Source organism: Octopus bimaculoides, chromosome 9 (genome assembly GCF_046866305.1).
Source record: "Octopus bimaculoides isolate indiv1 chromosome 9, ASM4686630v1, whole genome shotgun sequence".
Lineage (NCBI taxonomy): Eukaryota > Metazoa > Mollusca > Cephalopoda > Octopoda > Octopodidae > Octopus > Octopus bimaculoides.
In genome coordinates this window covers 576,199-597,463 of record NC_142936.1, presented here as the reverse complement: position 1 = coordinate 597,463, position 21,265 = coordinate 576,199, and the positions used below count along the sequence as shown (strand labels likewise).

The 21,265-nt window shown below is 36.4% G+C and overlaps 1 protein-coding gene across 8 annotated transcripts in view; it reads right to left on the bottom strand.

The window, feature by feature from the left end:
- The window catches only part of LOC106879485 (ATP-citrate synthase), a 69,815-nt gene that overhangs the window by 30,500 nt on the left and 18,050 nt on the right, over positions 1-21,265 (bottom strand). For 6 of the 8 annotated variants that reach the window (XM_052970337.2, XM_089356928.1, XM_014929084.3 and 3 more), the window contains exons 2-8: positions 17,536-17,696; positions 12,076-12,198; positions 5,988-6,050; positions 4,478-4,576; positions 3,213-3,301; positions 1,793-1,872; positions 110-243 (exon numbers count right to left, since the gene is read on the bottom strand). In XM_052970337.2, coding sequence (XP_052826297.1) covers positions 110-243; positions 1,793-1,872; positions 3,213-3,301; positions 4,478-4,576; positions 5,988-6,050; positions 12,076-12,198; positions 17,536-17,685 — 738 coding nt within the window. In that variant the 5' untranslated portion in view covers positions 17,686-17,696. Of the gene's footprint in view, positions 1-109; positions 244-1,792; positions 1,873-3,212; positions 3,302-4,477; positions 4,577-5,987; positions 6,051-12,075; positions 12,199-17,535; positions 17,697-17,965; positions 18,050-21,265 lie in introns of those variants that run through there. The other 2 variants (XM_052970336.2, XM_089356929.1) reach the window with 1 other exon arrangement.

Genomic DNA, 21,265 nt, shown 5'->3' with positions numbered 1-21,265 from the left:
AAATAAAAGAATTGAAATAGTAAAAAAGAAATAAAATGGAAATTGAAAGTGGGCACCATGTAGAGCTCCCTAGGAACTTCAGAGTTTCCCAAACTTAAAAAAAACTTACCTCTGGCAAAGCATCCCGGCCAAAAGGGGGTGGAAATTCCATTACATCACCCCATTTTGCTTTACACAAAAATTCTGCACACTGATCAATCTTGGCAGCTAAGTCAAGGATGAAAACTTTGCCATTGGTCACAACTAAACAAAATATAAAAAAAACTTCATTTGATGAAGACATTTTCAGACTACGAACCATTTGTATTTCTTATGGTGAGTGTTATACTATAAATCTCATTAATCTATACTAATATTAACATAACTTTATCACTGAGGAAGTATATATGAGGAGAAAATACATCACAGCATTTCATAATTACAAATAACTTTTAATGTAATAGAAAATACTGTCATCCGGGCTCCTTGCTCATAATTTCTGTTTAATAATATTCGTACATGTTTTTATGGTATTCAGGCTGAATGGTCGAAGAGTTCACTTGGCAGTCACATAATTTTAGCTTTCATTCACTTTTTGTTTTGTTGGAGAAATGTCTTTTACTGCAGCCTCAGGTGAATCAATACCTTGTGATGGAGACTATATGGATGCCTTTATTTTCATATATATATATATATATATTGTCAGTAAAACATAAATTCGAAAGAAAAGTACACTCTAAATTATAGAGCAGTAGAGTATTTAGAGAATGTTAGTTATGGCTGGTTCATAGGATTAGCCAGGGCTTTGTGTCCATAAAGTATTTAGCTTTACACACACATCATCAGACCCTAATGGCCGGTGGCCCATAACCTCTCTTCAAATTGGAAGGGGGAAAAGGCTTCGTGGCTAATTTTTAAACACAAAGAAGAAAGGTCAAGTGCAAGGGACTGTCTCCCATAGATCACTATCTGGATAGAAGTTATGCCACGTCCTTGGCCAGCCATGTGTGGCACCTGAAATCACATGGAAAATTCTAGAAAACCAGGTTCCTACATCAATGAGAGCAAATGCTGCAAGCTGTGCATAACAAAACAGGCAAGGGTATTAAAAAACTCCCTCAACCTGGGGAGCATATTAAACTCCAGGACGGAAGTCTTTGGACCTTGTTTACACTTCAGACAATTCCTACTGAAATCCTGGGACCTGCAAGCTGACCGGGTGGATTCCGGATACTGGTCTAAGGGAGAAATCCATTGTGCTTCACCTTTGAAAACTAGCCACAAGGCCTTTTGTCCCTGCAATTTATAGGCCACCAGCCATTAGGGTCTAACAAGATGTGCGTAAAGCTGAGCGCTTTATGGACACAAAACTCTGGGTAACCCTATGAACCAGCCATAAGGAGTCGATTCATTTGACTAAAAATTCCTCAAGACAGTGATGACGGTGTCTGAGCGCCACCAATTCTCAGCTATCAATAGTATTTATTTTAATGAACCACCAGAAAATGAAGAGCAAAGTCAGAGATTTTGTATTTGAATCAAAAAGACTGCATATCAGCCAATAAGGAAGCCTCTATATGGTCACTTGACTTGCTAGAAATAATAGTCAAGTTCCTTTCAAATCACACCCTACCTTATTCAAAAGGCACTTGTAGAGCAATGTCATCCTGAATAAATAAATAAAAAAAAAAAACTAGGCCTGAATGATCAAGATCGACTTGGGGCTAAACAACAACAGAAACTAATTGGTCTCGTCTTTTATTTGCTAAAATCTCTGATTTCACTCTTAAGAATTAAGAGAAAGAAGACTTACCCAAAGGGTTGATTTCTAGGTAAGTGAAATGCAAATCCTGATACTGGTTATACAGAGCAGAAATGAAACGAGAGAGGATGCTGAGAGAATAGAAATTTTAGAAAAGTTTATCAACAAATAAATATGACAACAGCAACAGTACTTCACTCAAGATGAGATTTACAAAAAACAAAGTAATTATATTGAAACAAACTAATAAATAACTCTGGTTTCTCTAAGAGTTAATTAGAATATTTCATTATAATCCCAACTAATTTAGAGGCTAACAAGAACTTCATTCAAATAAATATCACTCACAATTATTTTTGCTGCTTTAATCTTTCTCTCAGCCCCACCATTAAACTGTGCACTCTAAAATACTGGGAAGGTAGATCTCTCTCTCCCTCTCACTCATATGAGGCTTGATGAATAAGTATCCAGATTGTTGCCATAGTAACGAAGCTAAAGTACACAGAGTGAAGCTGCTTGGCAAAGATTGACTTTGCTGTGCATGTGCACTAAGTTTTAACATTCTAGCTCACTTCTGCTGTTTACAGCAGTGCTTGGAAGGAAGGTGTGTAGCATGTGATCATCACATTGACCATGACAGAGAAAGTTGTCATGGCAATAACTGTTCAGAAAGTGTATGAAGAGGAATGTATGAGATGCACACAAGTGTACGAGTGGTTCAGACATTTCCAAGATGGCTGCAAAAATGTTGATATTGACAAACATTCTGGGAGACCCGAAACCAGCAGAACTGGGGAAAAAACATTGCAGATGTGTGTGCAGCTGTGAGGGGAAATCATCAGATCACCATCCATGAGTTATCAGAGGAGGTGCAGATTAGTTACGGTTCAGTTCAGTCCATTATCACTGAAGATTTGGGTACGAGACGTGTGTCTGCCAAGTTTGTGCCAAAACTACATTTAGCTAACTAAAAAGACACTCGGATTTCAGTCGCACAAGATCTCCTTGATTGTGTCAAGAACAATGAGAACTTTTTGAAAACTTTATGTAGGCCTCTGAGCAGGTATCACCAAGCTTTTGGCAAAATTTGATGCAAATTCTCTACTCAACTTCCTCTGTTATGCATAATGCGATGATCACACGCTACACACCTTCCTTCCAAGCACTGCTGTAAACAGCAGAAGTGAGCTACAACGTTAAAACATGGTGCACATGCAGAGCAGAGTTCACAGTCAATCTGTACCAAGTGGCTTCACTCTGCATGCTTTACACACACACACACACACACACACACGATAAAAATAGCTACATAAATTCTAAAACAATTTGTGATTTGCAGGCTTCCAGTATCCTCCATTAACTCTATCAGTAACCCTTAAATTCTGGTATGGTTATAATAAGGGAGTCAGTCAATCTAAACAATATTATCAATTTTATTTTCTTACAAAGAAAATCATCCTTCCATACTTACTCTTTGAGATCTGCAGGAACACGAACAAGTAGTGATGCAACCATGTCTGCCTTGATAGGATCGGCAGGGGCCATCTCCAGTCGTCTTGCCTAGTTATATAATAAAATGTTTCCTGGAGTTTATCAAAACATTTTGAAATGAAAACAAGTGTCATTAATGGTGTACACAAATTTCAGGTCTTTTCTTTTTTAAAGTAATTTCTTGTAAATGCCACAATATTGAAGAGAGGAGGGTGTGGTTTTAAGAAACAAAGAGCAACCTTTGCAACTCGGCCTTCATTGCTAACTCTCCCAATACACACCATTTCGCTAGAAACCTTACCAAAGTCTTTCTCTATATCAACAGACCCCCAAAACAATTTCTTCATTTTCTCTCTTGTCCTTCCAGACATAAAATCCAAACTGCATTTCTTTGATATTACTTTCTGTTCTATCCTTTTCCATTAACTTCATTTTGATGCTCCAATATATTAATTACTCTAAACGAGCCATAACCCAGGGGACTGCCATCCTTGCCATCCAATCTGAAGAGAGGAATAGCATCCTCTTTCACCAACACCCTACAAATCTTTGTCCTTTTCTTCACATTTCAACTTCCATCATAATCCTCCCACAACTCTTGCAATTCCACCCTTCATTACTCTTACCACTTCTCCAACTTCCTCCTCCTCTCCTACTCCTACAACTGGATGACCTCTAGGTTACCATTCCATTCATTCTCCTCATTCAACATCTTCAGCCTCAAAAGTAAGAGAGGGATGAGAGGATTAGAGAAAGAAAATGGAGTGGTTGGGTTGAGAAGTGAGAAATAGTTGAAGGAACTGATGCACCAGTCATGTTGGTACAGGATGTGAAAGTGCCAAATGCATCTCTGTGTTCACTGAGGTCTTTGGTGATGATGACTTCAGAGAAAAGTAAACTGAGACAAATACACTCAAAGCAAGATGAGAGGTAATGAAACAACTGCTGATGCTTGGAGTAGTTTGAGCAAATGTGAAAACATCTCCCATCTATTTAAATAGAACCAAAGTGGAAGGCTTTGTCATTGATGTTTAAGTACTAGCTTGTGTTTGTGTGTAAACTCCACTTTTTAGAATGAAACTAGAACCTAATCAAAGGAGTAGAGGTGAGTTCGAGATAAGGGAGGAAGATATGCATCTCACAAAGAATAGTAGAATTGCAATGAATTACAGTGAAAGAGGACAGAAATGTAACGAACAGATACATTACTGTGACAAACTATAATTGACAATAAAGAACATTTACCTTAGCATCAACATCTCCAATATCGATACCACCTTCATGATGAAATAGGATAACATTCTCATAGCGTTGGGAGTAAATGCACACATAATATTCTTCAGCCTTTAAAATAAAATATTAAATTAAATCCTAAATATATATCGAGTAATTCTGAAAAATAAAGACAAGTTAATATATTGTTTAAAACATATTTTAAGAAAATTTTCATGGAATCACCATTTGGTAACAGCCTGATCCCTTCTCCAATGACTTCAACAATAGGACCAGTGTCACTTGATACAGAAAAAAGTAGCAAAAGGAAAAAGCAAACTCTATTCTGCATTTCTATCTCTCATTCAAAACTAAACTCCTTGCCACTATATCACAATTCTGAATTAAAAATCTGCCATGAATATATAAACAATGCTTGTTAATATTGAGTAGTCGCAATTTATTTAGAGACCTCTAATTCAGAGATAGCCATCAAACACTTGGTAGTGTCAAAGAGGTCCAAATCCTTGACAGGTCATATTGCAATGAAGTCTGAGGCTAAATGGCACAAACCTGTAAACTGATACACAAGGTTATTCGATTTCACAAACTAACTTCACGCTTAGACAATAAATAGCCTCATTATTCATGGAAAACGTATTATACATCATAATTTCACACCCAACATGTATATAAGTAAATATTTCTTAGCTGGAATTATTTGTATAAGTTAATTTTATGAAAGTTATCGAATATCAGAATCCCAAAACATGGAGAAGTTCTAATCAAAAATGAAGTAATTAAACTGAGAAAGCAGAATGTGTTTAGAGTTAAACCGGCAACCATGTTCAATGAGATTTAAGTTTCATAAAAGACAACAAACAACTACACAACAAATAGCAATAAATAAAAGATGAAGTCCATATAACACTATCTGAGAAAGCAATCTGTAAGTTGAGCACCAACTTCAGTCAAGATGGCTGTTTCTAATGAAATAGGACATTACGCATTGCTTAAGTCAATAAACATGTATACTACTACTACTACTACTACTACTACTACTACTACTTCATGGACTAGGGAAATAAAAGTTTGTAAGTTCAGTTTCTTTCCACCAGGGCCATATTCCACAATGCATACATATAAATATCTAGATATCTTTTATCATTTACTTGGTTCAGTCAGACTGTGGCCATGCTGGAGCACCACCTTGAACAAATTTTAGTCAAACGAATTGACCTTTTTTTTAAAACCCAGTACTTGTTCTATTGGTCTCTTTTGCCAAGCTGATATGTTATAGGGATGTAAACATACCAACACCAGTTGTCAAGCAGTGCTAGGGACAAACACAGACACAATAATTTTCAACCCTTGATCAACTTTGTCCACCAGGAACAGCTGATAGGCTGTGAATAAGCAACAGTTAGTTGTTTAATATAAAGTTGTTAATAATAAATCCCATAATTAGTCGTGTAACGATTTCTAGAATGAAACAAACATGTGATAACAATAAGGAAATTATAAAATATCAAAAACAATGTACCTGGTTGTGAGAAATAAAGGGTTCAATCACAAAATTCTTCAGTTTTCCCTTAGCAGAACCAATCTGAAAGACAAAGCAATGGATAATAGTTTAAAATTAATTTAAAATTCAATTCTCATTATTTACATGCATGAATGACCAAGTTGGAACCGAAAGGACCAATGGCTATAAAACTTGAAGGATGGATGCATGCATATAAGGAAAAACAGATGGGTAAGAATATGGAAGGTTGGGTGTACAGATGTAAAGATACTGGATATGTGTATCATTGCACAGACTTACTACATTCATTTACGAATAAGTATGAACACATCTAATTAGTAACACTCATCATTTCCTCCATCACCTGAGAGCAGAATAACCACAGTACTACATCCCCTGACCTGCTCAGTTACCTTTCTTTTCCCCCCATCCTGTTCCCCATCATTAACACCTCAATGTCCTCAGATATCTACTGCAAACCCCCTCTCCTATATATTTCTTTCTATCATTTGCTACAGTCCCCCTCAATCCTACTCACTCACCCAGTCCAAACTTCTGTATCGCCTCACCTAATCTCACCACACCCAATGTCCCTCAAGGGTATGTCCTGACACATCATTGCTCCCACTCTTTCTTTTCTTACTCTACAAGACCCCTATCTCTGTCCCTCTGTACTTTTAATTTCTCCAACTGGCACAAAGTTACATACCCTCAATACTACTCTCTCCCAGTTGAGGGGTTTTTTGTCTTGTAAGGTATTTGGTGATCCTCTGGATTCTGGTGCCATGTAAAAAAGCACCCAATCCACTCTGTAAAGTGGTTGGCATTAGGAAGGGCATCCAGCCGTAGAAAGCATGCCAAAACAGACAATGGGACCTGATGTGGCTCATGGCCTTGCCAGCTCCTGTCAACCCATCCAACCCATGACAGCACAGAAAACAGATGTTAAATCATGGTCATGATGATGATGAATCCCCTTCTTGGAGCTTGGTGTGAGAAATCAGGGGCCAAGGCTGTTTGATGCAACATCATAAAATGAATGTTGAAATAACACTATTTACTATCTCAATATATAGTAAATAGTTTAAAACATTTAAACTAAATAGAAATAGTGTAACAGTCCATTGTGACTATAAATACTTCTGAAAAATTACATACTGAAACAGGATTTATTAATGAAATGTGTAAAGTATAAGAGTGAGGAATAAAGAACCAGAACAGTTTGGCAGGAATTAGAATTGTGTTTGGCAGGAATGATGATCTGGAGGCAGTGTCTGGCAATTGCTGTGACTTTCCCAGCAATAGATTAAGTATGAATAGAAACATACGAAAACACCTCCACATTATCTAAAATCAAATGGAATTGCTGATAGTTGCAACAATTAAAATGAGTTTAAAAGTATATTAACCGAATAAAAGTTCAATTAATATATATTTGAGCAGCATACTTATGATTAATCAAATAATCCCTCACTCAGAAAGATGTCTTAATCCATTTGATGACTATTTTGGTATCAAGCAGAGGGAATGGTAGACCTATATCTCAAGCGGGATCTAACCCAGCTGTGATACTTAAGAACGACAAGGATATATTAATTTCAGGAAAATCAAATAAACAATGACACAAATATCAATAGGGAACAAACTGTAGAATCAGTGACTCAAGCTTTCAAGGATATTCCAGACTATTAATAAAGATTATGATTTGACAACCAATACAGGAACAAACATTGCAAACGGTGTAATAAGCAATTCTCAATGAAATCAAATAAACCAATTCCTTTCCAGATGTGATGTCGTTGCTATGGTAATATATTGTCATAGTATTGCATGTGTTTTAATTACTTACACAGGATTCAAATTATTTAAAATGCTTGATAATACAGTTGAAAGACAAAAAAAAAAGGGCTTCTGGAGGTAAAAGATCAAAGGCAACAACAGAAAATTTAGCCTGAAACAATGGCATAAATACACCAATTGTCAATAACAAAAACACCTTGTAATAAAGATCCCAAAATACAGGACAAATGTATAGTTAAACATACAAGACACACTCATGTATGTGTTCCTCATATAACACTGTTGCTGTTGATAAAATATCAAATTTGACAAGGCTGTACAGGAACTGACATAGCAAAGACAGTTAGTAATTTATACATTATATATATATATATATAAAGAGATTCTGTCTGTCTGTCTGTTTGTTTGTTTGTTTGTCCAGCAAAATGAAAGTATTATACATTTTCTATACATATAAAAATCAAAATTCTGTCTCTTTCTTTCTCCGGCAAAATGAAAGTACCTGGTTCAGAGGAAGCTATTATGCTATTGCCTAATTTGTCTCAACCAAAATTATGCAATGATACAACACTAATTATGCACAAACTTATGAAGAACTGCACTGAGGCAAATATTCCTAACTGGCTGTGGTAAAGGTGAGACCGTCTTCATTCCTCGCATACCAGTTTTACCATTTAATGTCCCATTCCAATTTAAGCGGTTACAGTTTCCTACCCCACTTTCTTTTGCCATGAGCATTAGTAACACTCAGGGCCAAACACTTAAAGTTTCTGGGTTGCAACTTGAAGAACCCTGCTTTTCACATGGCTAACCTTATGTGGGACAAAAGCAAATCTTTTATGCACCCCAAAATAAAACAAAAAACATTGTTTATAAAGAAATATTCGCTCTAAATGCAACATAAATGCTTCAATAACTTTGCATGTATGACATTGATCATTTTTCTACTTCAATTATTACATGTTTTGTCTTATAAAATACACACATGCAGGAGGAGTAAATCTCTATATACAATAATACTTTGAATGTGACTCACAAGAAACAGTAAACGTAATTACCCGATCAACGACAGGTGTTACCGCTAGTGTTTGATAAGAGATTCTTCAATACACTCAACTACACAACACTAAAACAATCCGGATATTAACAAGTATCATTTAAAAGGTCAAGTAGAGTCTGTGACTATATTTACAAACCATATGAATATCATCATCATTTAAATGTCTGTTTTGCAAGCTATCATGGGTTGGTGGTTAGCCAGGATCTAGCAAGCTGCAGAGTTATGCCAAATTCCAGTGTCAGCTTTTGTATGGGTTCTATGGCTGGATGCCCTTCCTAATGCCAACCACATGTTTTATTTATTATCCACAAGTAAAAAAAAGCAACATGCAAAGTCCTTCTAGATTTCATAGCTTATGAGATGAGAAAAGCTGAATAAGGTTAAATGATTTAATGAAGCATTTAGAAAAAATATACAGTAAGAAGAAAACGATAAATATTGTTTTATTGGTCTTCCCTTTGGCAAACTATAGATTCCATGGAAATCAAGTAGTAATGAATGATTATTTCTTCTCTAATAATCAGAATTATTGATTTTTTTTTTTCTACCCAGATCAATAAATAAATATATTATTTTGTATATTTTCTTATTTTTGATTTTTCAGTAAGCAAAGAGGTTTTTTCTTCACTGAAAAAGGTCAAAACAAGTTCAGACTATGTCTTGAGTTGTCCCCCCTTACTTGCAAAACTGGTTTCTAATTTAGGCACAAGGCCAACAATTTTGAGAGGCAGTGGGTAGTCATTAAGCCATTAAGCTCATTACTAGACTGGTTCTTTATCCTCACCGGCAGGTGAGAGGCAAAATAACGAAATACTTTCATAATTGACAAGCATTCTTTTTCCTCGTCAGCTGACTTCTTTCCACATGACAAGGTTTTCAATGCTCTAGATATTAAATATGTTAACACCAACTTAATAAGTGTTCAGCTACGATTGTGACACAATAAGGTAAGAAGGACACAAGAAATGACACAGAAAAGGAAGAAGGATCTAAAGTGGAGTCACACAGACTTATCCTCTGTCTCTCTGAACTTGCTAACAGCAAACTACTAGAGTTCCTGTGATTGGAGTGTTGGTGACTGAAAGTCTACCTCCGAAAATCAGTTTTTCCTTCATTATAATCCAGAATGGATCATAATTATGATGCATGCCTGAATTCAAAAGAGACCAGGTAGTACTTACTGCATATCTCAGTTGAAGTGTTTCATATAAAAGCACCACTCCTACTTCATGGCTGAGTAGTTACAGTGGAGAATGAAACAGCTACAGGATTTCCCACAGATAAAATAAGAGAGAAAGATTGTAAGATCTAACCCAATAACTGAATAACAATTATTCAGGCTACGACTGAGCTCCTACTTTCCTTTGTGATCAAAAAGAAAAATACCAGAAAAATTACGTAGAAAACATAAAAACAAAATAAAACCAACAAAACATTTTTGCAGATTAACCACAGGAGCTGCACACACAGACAAATTCATGATGATTAATATTTTCAATTTTGTTTGCTTTCTATGTTAGTATGGAAAACAAATATAAAAATAATAACGACAATGATGTAGAGAAAGAGAGAGAGAGAGAGAGAGAGAGAGAGAGAGAGAGAGAGAGAGAGAGAGAGAGAAAGAGAGAGAGAGAGAAACATATTTGCTGATGAATATATCTCCAATGAAAGAGGAATGCCAATTATTTTCTGCTGCTTACTCAGAACAATATAGAATGTCTCCACATCATCTCAATCTGCATAATAAAGGCTTTCAAACAAGAAACTAGAAAGTTATCTACATTATACATGTTTCAGGCAATCTGAATTATAATGCAGTACTGGCAACGGCCACGCTCAAAATGGTGTATTTTATGTGCCACCCGCACAAGAGCCAGTCCAGGAGCACTGGCAACGATCTCGCTTGAAAATTCTTACACATGTCACGGGCACAAGTGCCAGAAAGGCGACGCTGGGCACAGGTGCCATCCCGATTTCGCTTTCGCTTGCCCCAATAAGTCTTCACAAGCTGAGTTTCGTTTACTAGATAGATATATATATACATACACACACACACACACGTTGCTAGAACCGCCTGACTGGCCCTCGTGCCAGTGGCGTGTAAAAGTACCCACTACACTCTCAGAGTGGTTGGTATTAGAAAGGGTATCCAGCTGTAGAAACTTTGCCAGATCAGATTGGAGCCTGGTGCAGCCTCCTGGCTCGCCAGTCCTCAGTCAAACTGTCCAACTCATGCCAGCATGGAAAGTGGATGTTAAACAATGATGATGATGATGTTGACACGTGCATACATATATATATTATAATTATCTCTCACCGGATGGAGGACATTTAATGTTGATCCCACTAATAACGAAACAGAGGTCTGGGAAAATGTCATAGGAGCAGCCCTTCCTCCTAACTAAGCCATTAAAAGGAAAAGAATTACATTGCTTCAAGTGTTCTTTCAATGTGTTCCAGAGCAGCAGGGTGCAATCTGAGGATGATGTGGCATTTTCTATCAACGATAAAAACTTGTCATTGGCCTCACATGTTGAAGGGACACAGTATTAAGAAAAACGGCAATGAAGAACTGTAGAGATATTCCACCCCTACTAAACATGGAAAGCAGATGTTGGACAGTCAGGGGCCACACCAAGTTTCTACAGCTGGGTGACCTTCCTAATGCCAACCACTTTACCAAGTGCCTTCTACAGGACACTGGCAATCAGTGCCTTTTGTGTGACACTGGCAATTAGTGCTTTTTACAGGGTACCAGCAGCAGTGTCTTTTACATGGTTCCAGCACCATATATAGGGGGGGGGGAGTGTGTGTGTGTGTCATTTCAGGTTATATCACATTGCTTATCACTTAGGGCAAGTCTCTTCTAATATCGCTTTTGACCAATCAATGCCCTTTGAAGGGAATTGGCAGACAGAAACTGAATGGAAGCCCATCATCATTTTAATGTCATTTTAAGTGAATTACCAGTCTATGATTCTAAATCTTAACTCTCAACTCCAATAATCTTTTTTGGCTTTAATCATGTTGATTGTTTCCTTCCCAAAATGTTGCAATTTTGTGATTTTATTATTTTTAAAACTTCCATGGCACTAGAGCTCTAATATTCCTTATAACAGGTCTTTGAATCTTCCTCTGCTAATCCATCAGGTAAATGCTGCCTACCTTCAACTGAGCAAACTAAAGCAAATGAAATATTATCAAGATGTCTATTGATACAAAAATTCAAAATGGAGATGTACCTACCTCAATTTCTTGGTTAATCTTTTCTGACAGCCATGCTTTCGCCCCATTCAAATCAACACCAGCTTTAATCAAGCCAAGCTTCCCACGTCTCTTAATCAGTTGGTCAGGTTTAACGACCAGTTTCTGAAATGATAAACAGAAATAATGAAATTAGTGAAAAAAATCAAATTTCAACACCATGACCTGATGAACATTTTCAGGTCAAATAGGTCAATTGTAGTTGATTAATTCAACCCCAGAACATGACTGGTATCTATTTTATCAATCTCTGAACAAATGAATGGAAAAGTTAATCCTTACAGAATTTCAGCTCAAAACAAAGTAATTAAATACTACAAAAGGTTCTAGTTCTATCAGCCACCTTCTTTCATAATCAATATATCATCATCATCGTTTAATGCCCACTTTCCATGCTGGCATGGGTTGGACGGTTTGACTGAGGACTGGCGAGCCAGAAGGCTGCACCAGGCTCCAATCTGATCTGGCAAAGTTTCTACAGCTGGATACCCTTCCTAATGCCAACCACTCTGAGAGTGTAGTAGGTGCTTTTACGTGCCGCCAGCATTAGGGTCAGTCATTCAGTACAGGCATCAACCATGCTTGAATGGTGCTTTTTACGTGCCACCAGCACAGGAGCCAGTCAGGTGGCACTGGCAATGACCACACTCAAATGGTGCTTTTCATGTGTCAGCAGCACAGGACCAGTCAGCCGCCACTGGCATCAACCATGCCCAATGCCAGTGCCAATTAGTTTCCCCCATTTACACAATTTTTTTTGCCTGCATTTACTGATCTCTAGCTACAGGACAAAGAAACAGACTTAATTCCTTTTCGTTTTCTCTAATACACTGCCTATATCCACTTCCTGTCCAACCCATTTCTCCTGATCCTGTCTCAATATATTCTCTCTTAGTTTTCACATGAAACATTTCTTTCCTTTCCCATGAAGAGGCAGTTGTTTAAAAGCGGATAGCTCTTCTTCCCACAGCACTTTGGCTTTGGCAACATTTAAGGAAATTCTTGAAAGGGTTCAATACGTTTATTTGTTATAAGAGAGAGAAATTGAAGTTGGTCTGTGGACAGGTAAATGATGAAGAAATTAAAGTTGAAAGAAAAAAAACCAGAAGAATGGGAAGAAGAAAAGGTGGTGAAGGAATAGTGGGGGGGGGGGTGAGGTAGAGAGTTAGAATTGGAAATAGGGGTGGGGGGATAGAAAGAGTAGGGCAAAAGAAAAAGATGAAGTTTAAATAAAGAAGGAAAAACCAAGTAGAGCAAACAAAAGAAAGCAAGTACCTAGAAAACTATCTAAGTACAAAGTACTGGTAGAGTACTCTGAAATTACAATGAGTGAATTAACTGGCCAGTAAAGAGGATTGCATACACTTATAAACCCTTAGTCGTACCAGAAAAGAATACATCTACAAATACACACAGACATATGCCCTTATACATGATACTCTCTCATTTACAAGTACACACACACATGCACCCTCACTGAAAGGCATACAGGCACACACACACAGAGGCACATACCTGTATACCGACTGTTACAGAAGAGTATATACACACACTTATATACGCAATACAGATATAGAATATTTTTTAAGTGAAAGAACAGAAAAGAGGAGAGTAGAGGTAATTTGGGGAAAAGCTGTAACTGTCTGCAATATTATTATTAATGCCATTTAACATCGACTTAGAAAGGTTCAAGGTGAACATTAATGGCAGCCACACCACTAATCTAGTGGGGAAGGGTGTCTGTAAAAGTCATGGCTACTGTCCTTTTCTCCAGATCCAAGAAGTTATCTATATATATAAAAATGAGAATGTGTGTGTCTGTCTGTCTGTGTGAATCCCTAAAACTCGAGAACTACGCAACCAATTTCATTCAAATTTTACACATGCCTTACTTAGGGTTCCAGTTGTGTTTTAGTCAAAAAAATTTTTTAACTTCTTGCAGAGTTCAAGCACACGGCAACATAATATCTCCACTATTTAAGTATTACGTGTCAAAAGTGAAACAAAAACACTCATGTCAAATACTTTCACTTTAAAAATGAAACTATTCCACTAACTGAAACAATCACATTTCGATACTGTAATGACAGATACTTTCACAGAAAGAGAAAGAAAGAAAGAGAGAGACAGAAAGAGAGAGAGAAATGTATATGTATACATATACATGTATATGTACACCATTTCGATACTGTAATGACAGATACTTTCATAGAGAGAGAGAGAGAGAGAGAGAGAGAGAGAGAAAGAGAGAGATGTATATGTATACATATAGATGTATATGTACACGTATATGTATTATATATATATATATATATATATATATAGATCTATATGCATACATGTATATGTAGATGTATATATATATATATATAGATGTACATGTAATATGTACACATATATACATATATACATGCATACAGATATCTATACATATATACACCCATCACACACACATACACATGCACACAAACACACACATTAGTCATTTGTCTTCTTATCCAAAACTACGTCAAAAGTACTGAATGGATCTTTATGAAATTTGGAAATTATATTCTTTGCATAACGGCCATAACTCCCATGAAAATTCATATATTTTTGATGTTGATGAAATTTTAACCCGAACATAACAGATGAGCATTATTTAGAAAATGATGTCACACGTTATCGAGGCTACCATTCTTTTTGGATGTGCAAAAGGGGATGACGTCTTTATTCCAAGAATTCCTCTTACTCCATCAGGAGCAGACATTCCTTTTACATTCAGAAGACTACAATTCCCCCTTCGTGTGACTTTTGCCATGTCCATAAACAAATCTCAGGGTCAGACACTGTCTGTAGCTGGTCTTCTCTTGGAAGAGCCCTGCTTCTCACATGGACAACTGTATGTTGGCTGCTCAAGAGTGGGCAGCAAAAAAAACCTATTTGTATATGCTCCACAAGGGAAAACAAGGAACATTGTTTACAACGAGGTGTTATAATCACAACAGCAAGAAAGTGTGTACATGATCACCTTCTTTTACGAAACTTCATTGACTTTCATATATTTATATTGATATACATATATATACGTGTGTTTGGGTGCGTGTGTGTATATACATCTCTATATATAAAGATGATGCGTAGTCTAGACGGCATTTTTAGATTTCATTATTCTCTTTAACCCGGGCAACGCCGGGTATTTCTGCTAGTAAGATATATATATAAGGGGGAAAGTGGACACCATGGGTGTAAAAAATAACAAAAAGGAATAAACCTAGTAAAAAATACACAAGATTTAAAGTAGGGGGAAGCGGAAAATCAAAGGAAGATGAAAAGGGGAGGCGTTATGGTAAGGGAAGAGAAAGTGAGTTTAGACTTAAGGAAGGTGAAAAAGGCAGGAGAGCTTGAAGTAGGATGAGAGTTTATAAGGAAAGGGGTGGGAAAAAAACGTTGAAAGGGGGAGAGAGGAAAGAAACCATCACAATGGAAGGTAGAAAAGACCTAAATAACGAGAGAGAGAGAGAGAGAGAGAGAGGAAAGGGATTAATATAGAAGGATTATCTAATGGATGTAAGATTAACTTAATAGGAAAGTGAAAAACACTTAAAAAAGGACCAAAGACAGAGCAGTGTAGGGAGAAGAGGGAGAAACAGAATGAGAAAAGGGAATGCAGAAGATCTAATGAAGGAAAGAAGTAACAAGAGATTTACTGGTGTCCAGAGAAAAGGTGGGGGTGGTAATTAAGAAAAAGAGTGAAGTTAATTAACTGTAATAGAGAGGAGACATTATTTTAGAGACATGGTTGAAAAGAAAAGCAAGAAGAAAGAAAAAAAAAACTGGTTAGACAAAATTTTTGTCAGGTGAGCAAGTTGATAGTTATTTATATTAAACATCCTATAAAATGCAACAAGTTCATTGGTTGCTGATAGGTCAACAGCTGACCCAGCTGAACAGAGCAAGCATAACCAAGATTAACCTCTTTAATACCAACCCACCCAAGACTCCTCCTCCTCCTGCTAAAAAAATGTTTATATTTAAATTCAAAATCTCTTATCAAGATGTTATCATAACAGGAAGGTTAGCATGAAATTTTAGTAAATCAAAGCCAATAATACATTCCGACATAAAATTAGAGATAGTTTATTAAACCCCCTCCGAACTCTTGAATATTTCCATTATTAATTGAACTGAGTGGGCAACCTAGTAAAAATAGAAATTATTCCCAAAAGAATTAACACCGAGAAGAAAAGAAAGTGAAGATTAAACACTGCAGTACCACAAGGTTCAAACAAGGTAAAGTTGAAAATCAATTAAAACGGAAAATTATCTAAAGAAATGGTTCTCAGCCAGGATCCATATGATCCTTGAGGTCCAAACAAGATTTTGTTCAAATTTAAGTGCAATAAATTGGCTCAGCTTTTACAAAACTCAAAATATTTTCATTTTTTTAAACACAATTGCTAATAATATTTAATCATAAAAATATAAGAGGATTTTTTTTGAAACATCAAATGGCTGTGAGGGTCCATTTCAGTAAAACAGGAATCAAAAGGGGTCCATAGGTAAAAACTAGTTTGAGAATCACTGACCTAAATAAAGAATAGGTTTCGGATAGATCAAAAGATATACTGGTCAATTTATGATTTGAAATGTAGATTAATGCTTTTTACCTATACATTCCTTTATGCCTATATGTATTTCCAGCCCCAAAGGTCAGAGCCATGCTGGGGCACTGGCATTCAGTCAATCCACAGATGAATAATATTTTTTAAAAATCAAACTTTTAATAGATAGTCTTGACTAAAACTTGATTTGAATTAATGTTCACAAGACAAAAAAAGACATGCAACTAGCGGCTGCAGTGTACATAGACATACATTTTAAATAAATTATTTAGAAATCTTAAAATGCATTATCTATAAAGTAACATTTTTATTAAAAAAAACTATCCTTATAGTATACAATAATTTGTCCTTTTTGTTTTTTGTGTTATTGAGGAGAAAAACCATGAAAACAGAATTTAATTCCTTTGAAATTTTCAAACACTTCTATAAAAGTTATTTTTAATCTAATTAAAAACAGTCTTTTCTTGAAATATGCTGGTAGCCGTTAACTATAGATATACACATAAATTCAATAGTGTACCTTATTAAAATTATTTCATTTCAAGAGAGACAAAGTGATTCAATTTTTTTACCTAAAGTAACCAATAATAAATACATTTATGTTTAAAGAAATATTAGAATTCAGATAGAATTATCTCATAAATAAAAGATTGACCTTGAAAAACAGGACATAACCTTGAAATGATTGTACATAAACAAACTACTTGGAAGAAAGGTAACAACATGATACAATACAGAGAGGCCTTCAGCAAAGGGCTGATCCTTTTTCTTATTTTTTTACAAACAATCCTACAATAAACACATACACACACATTTGCATAAATCAACAACAGTCTACCTCAGTGAAAAGCCATCGGTTATTCTGTTCCACTTCATCCCAGTTAGTATCCTCAGTAATGGTTACGACACGGTTCTTCACAGCCTCATCTTTCAAATGGCGGTTTAATAACTCTTTCCCCTTTGCCTCAGAAATTGCTTTGGCAGACATGGTGTACCAGTCTGGAAAGAAGAAACATAAAACAAGTTCATATTAGTTATTAATTAAGCAAATTAATCTAGAGAAAAGAAAAAACAAGTGAGATAGAATGAAACACTGTAGTAAGGAATCCTAAACATAAATAGGAAGGAAATTGTAGCAGCACACACACAAGCTGCAACAAAACACTCAGAAATTGAAGAGTTAATCAGTTTTGTTTTCTCAACCATTTGGCAGTTATTAATTAATATTATAGTAACAAACAATAATAATGGTTAGATGGTGTTCTTACCCAAATTTAACAGTCAAGAGGAAAATAAAAACTGTTCCTTTTGCTAGAGCAAATGTTATGGCTATCAGAAAAATCAATAAAATCAGTCAGCAGTCAGATAAGCACTAGTCTACAGAGAAAGGGGTTAGAAAAGGTACCAGAACGCAGAAAGTAGCGGTTGAAAGGAGGGAATAATAATTTTGCGGAGGAGGAAGTATTTCAATTGGAGATGTTTAACTAAAGCAAAAACATAAGGTGGGGTGGAGGAGATGGTACACATGACAAGAGGTATAGGAGAGAGAAAGACAGAATGAGTGAATGAACGAAAGAGAGTGGGGAAAAAAAATATATATATATATATATATATATATATATATACAATTTGAGAACTGAATAAATCAGTGGATTCTTAGAGATCTGCAACAATTGAGTTGAATTAGGAATCAATACTGCATGTGGGAGGAGACATTTTGTCTAGCCTAAAACAAGCAGTACTCAATAAATCAAAGAGACCATACTACAATCAAGTTTCTTATACAAGAAGAGGGTTAAGGATAAGGATATACAGAGAGAGACTTTGTAAACAGAGATAAAATACATACCCCCCCCCCCCCCCCAGGCACAGAGAAATGCGGAAGTTAAGAGAAACTATTAATTTCCAGTTAAATTCTTTTTTAATGATTCCTAAACCCAGGCAGGGTCTGAATATGTCTTCAGATTCTGTTTCATGGTGCACAGGTAGGAGTTCACCAAGGCTCAGCTCTCAGCCCCCTCTTGTTTATCTTAGTCCTCCAGACCTAAACGGAAGAATTCAAGACCAGCTGCCCCTGAGAGCACCTCTACTCTGATGATCTTGTTCTTAAAGTTGAATCACTACCTGACCTAGAGAAAAAATTTCAGGTGTGGAAGCAAGGCATGGAATCTAAGGGTCTTAACAGACAAATCGCAACTGCCTTCAGGTCGGTGGTCCTGCTCGATCTGTAAGGGTGGAGGTGTCTGGGGGTTGAAAAGTGAACAGATATCTTTTATCTTACTAGTTTCAGTCACTGGACTGTGGCCATGCTAAGGCACAGCCTTGGAGAGTTTTAGTTGAACAAATCAATCCCAGCACTTATTCTGTTGTGTCTGGTACTTATTCTATCAGTCTCTTTAGCCAAACCACTAAGTCTTTGCGACATAAACAAACCAACAATACTTCCCAAATGGTGGGGTGGGGGAGTACAAACACAGACGCAAAGCGAGATACACATTTGTATATATAATGGGCTTCCACACAGTTTTCACATATCAAATTCACTCACAAGGCATTGATCAGCTTGGGGCTATAATAGAAGACAGTGAGACTGTACCCAAAACTACCGGGTTGCTAAGCAAGTTTCTTACCCACACAACCAGGAAGGTTTCCATTTTTTTTTTTTTTTTTACTTTATCAAATACAAATAGTGAAGAAGAATTATTTGGACAAAAGTCTATTTTGTCACACCATTAATAAAGAGAAAGGAGGGACAGTCAATTCACAAATATTTTGGAGGTGGAGAGGGATGCCGGTATTTGTCAGTTTGAGAACCTCTTCTGTATAACATTTGTTCAGTTTGTGTCACTATGGTTTCAATGTTTCCTTTGTGCTGCTCTGAATACAACAAACACAAATATTCACCTTTCAGTCAATATAAATAAATACTCAGAAATATAAACTATTTTAAGAAAACTTTGACCTTCACATAGGCTGGCATGAAATGCAGGAAGAGAAGGCTGCACAGCATTGGTCATGTCTATTTTGACAATAACTTCAACTGGAGAAGAATTTCAAAATATGCAGTTTTACTTGAAGCAAGCTTCTCAACAAGTACATCATTACGAAACATGTTTGACTACAACAAAATACACTGATACTATAAAAGTAAAATGTGTGCAGAGAGAGAGAGAAGTGGGTGCTTATTGACGGAATCAACCTCCAGGACAACAGGAACTAAGCAAATATCAATGGAATTGGAACCCAAACCATAAAGGTTGCAAGCTAAATGTTGGTGTGTATCTATGGATTAAGTGCAGATTTGGTTGTCTGTGGATGACACTTGAGTGCTAAAAGATAGAGAAGAATGAAGGCATTATTGGAGGTGGCAACATGTAGGCTATTGATGGAAGAGGGTGGAGGCAGAACCGAACATGAAACACACCACAGTTATAAAGTGTTGGATACAGAAGCTAACCGTATCAGTAAACACTGAAAGTGTGATCAGATAAGATGCTGATGATCCAAGAGATGAAAGATGGATGGAGACTACAGGCAGGTAATTTTGACAGGAGATTTGCATGTCAGGCTTGGCTCGAAGCTTTGTTAATGTTGAAGGTAATAACGATGCTTTCACCAAGTTTCTTTGAGGTGGAAGTCCATTGACACAGGAGAGCAAGTTTCCAGTAAATCTAGTTTTATGAAAACTATAATGGTGATCATAAAAGAGAAAGAGAGAGAGAGAGAGAGAGATTCAAATTGTCAGAGAAAGTTGCTGTCGATGGCTGTCTACATGACTTTTGAGGTTTTAGAAATGAATGCAATAGGACAATAGTTGACAAGATCAGACAGGTTGTGCTTCTTGGAATGGGACATATTGTCGCATGTTTTCCTTGTATAGACCCAACAGACAAACCAGCTGTTGACAGCCTATGTAGTTGAAGAAGTCACTGAGGATATGAATGTAAGGAAAATAGCAGAGCTATGAGAAAAGATAGTCACTAAGTTGATACTATCCAGTAAAGTAGGTCTGCACCAGTTAATCAGGTATTTATGACAGGAGATGGGTATTTCCTATGAACTATGACTAGTAATAATAATATCATGAATAGATATCGTATCACAGATAAACTGACACAAGGACAAAAGATACATGCACTAGAGAAATAAAAAGCAACTAAAGAGGCATCAAATTCTGATAGTAACAGAATGGGTTATAACACGATTTGTCATCATTTAATGTCCGTTGTCCATGCTGGTATGGGTTGGACAGTTTGACCAAGACTGGCAAGCTGGAAGGCTGCACCAAACTCCAGTCTGATTTGGCATAGTTTTCTATAACTGGATGCCCTTCCTAACACCAACCATTCCTTAAAAGAGATGAAGCTCAAGTTTATGTGAGAACATAAAATGGTGATGATGATGATGGTAATGATGAGTGAGACTAAAACTGGACTAATATTAATGGATTCTAAGTTGTCAGATTTAATAATTTCCTCCAACTACATCACATTGAAATACCATCTTTGTAGCCATCACCAAAATCTACAGGTATGTTAAAACAGACTGGTTAGTGAAGAAAATGCAAT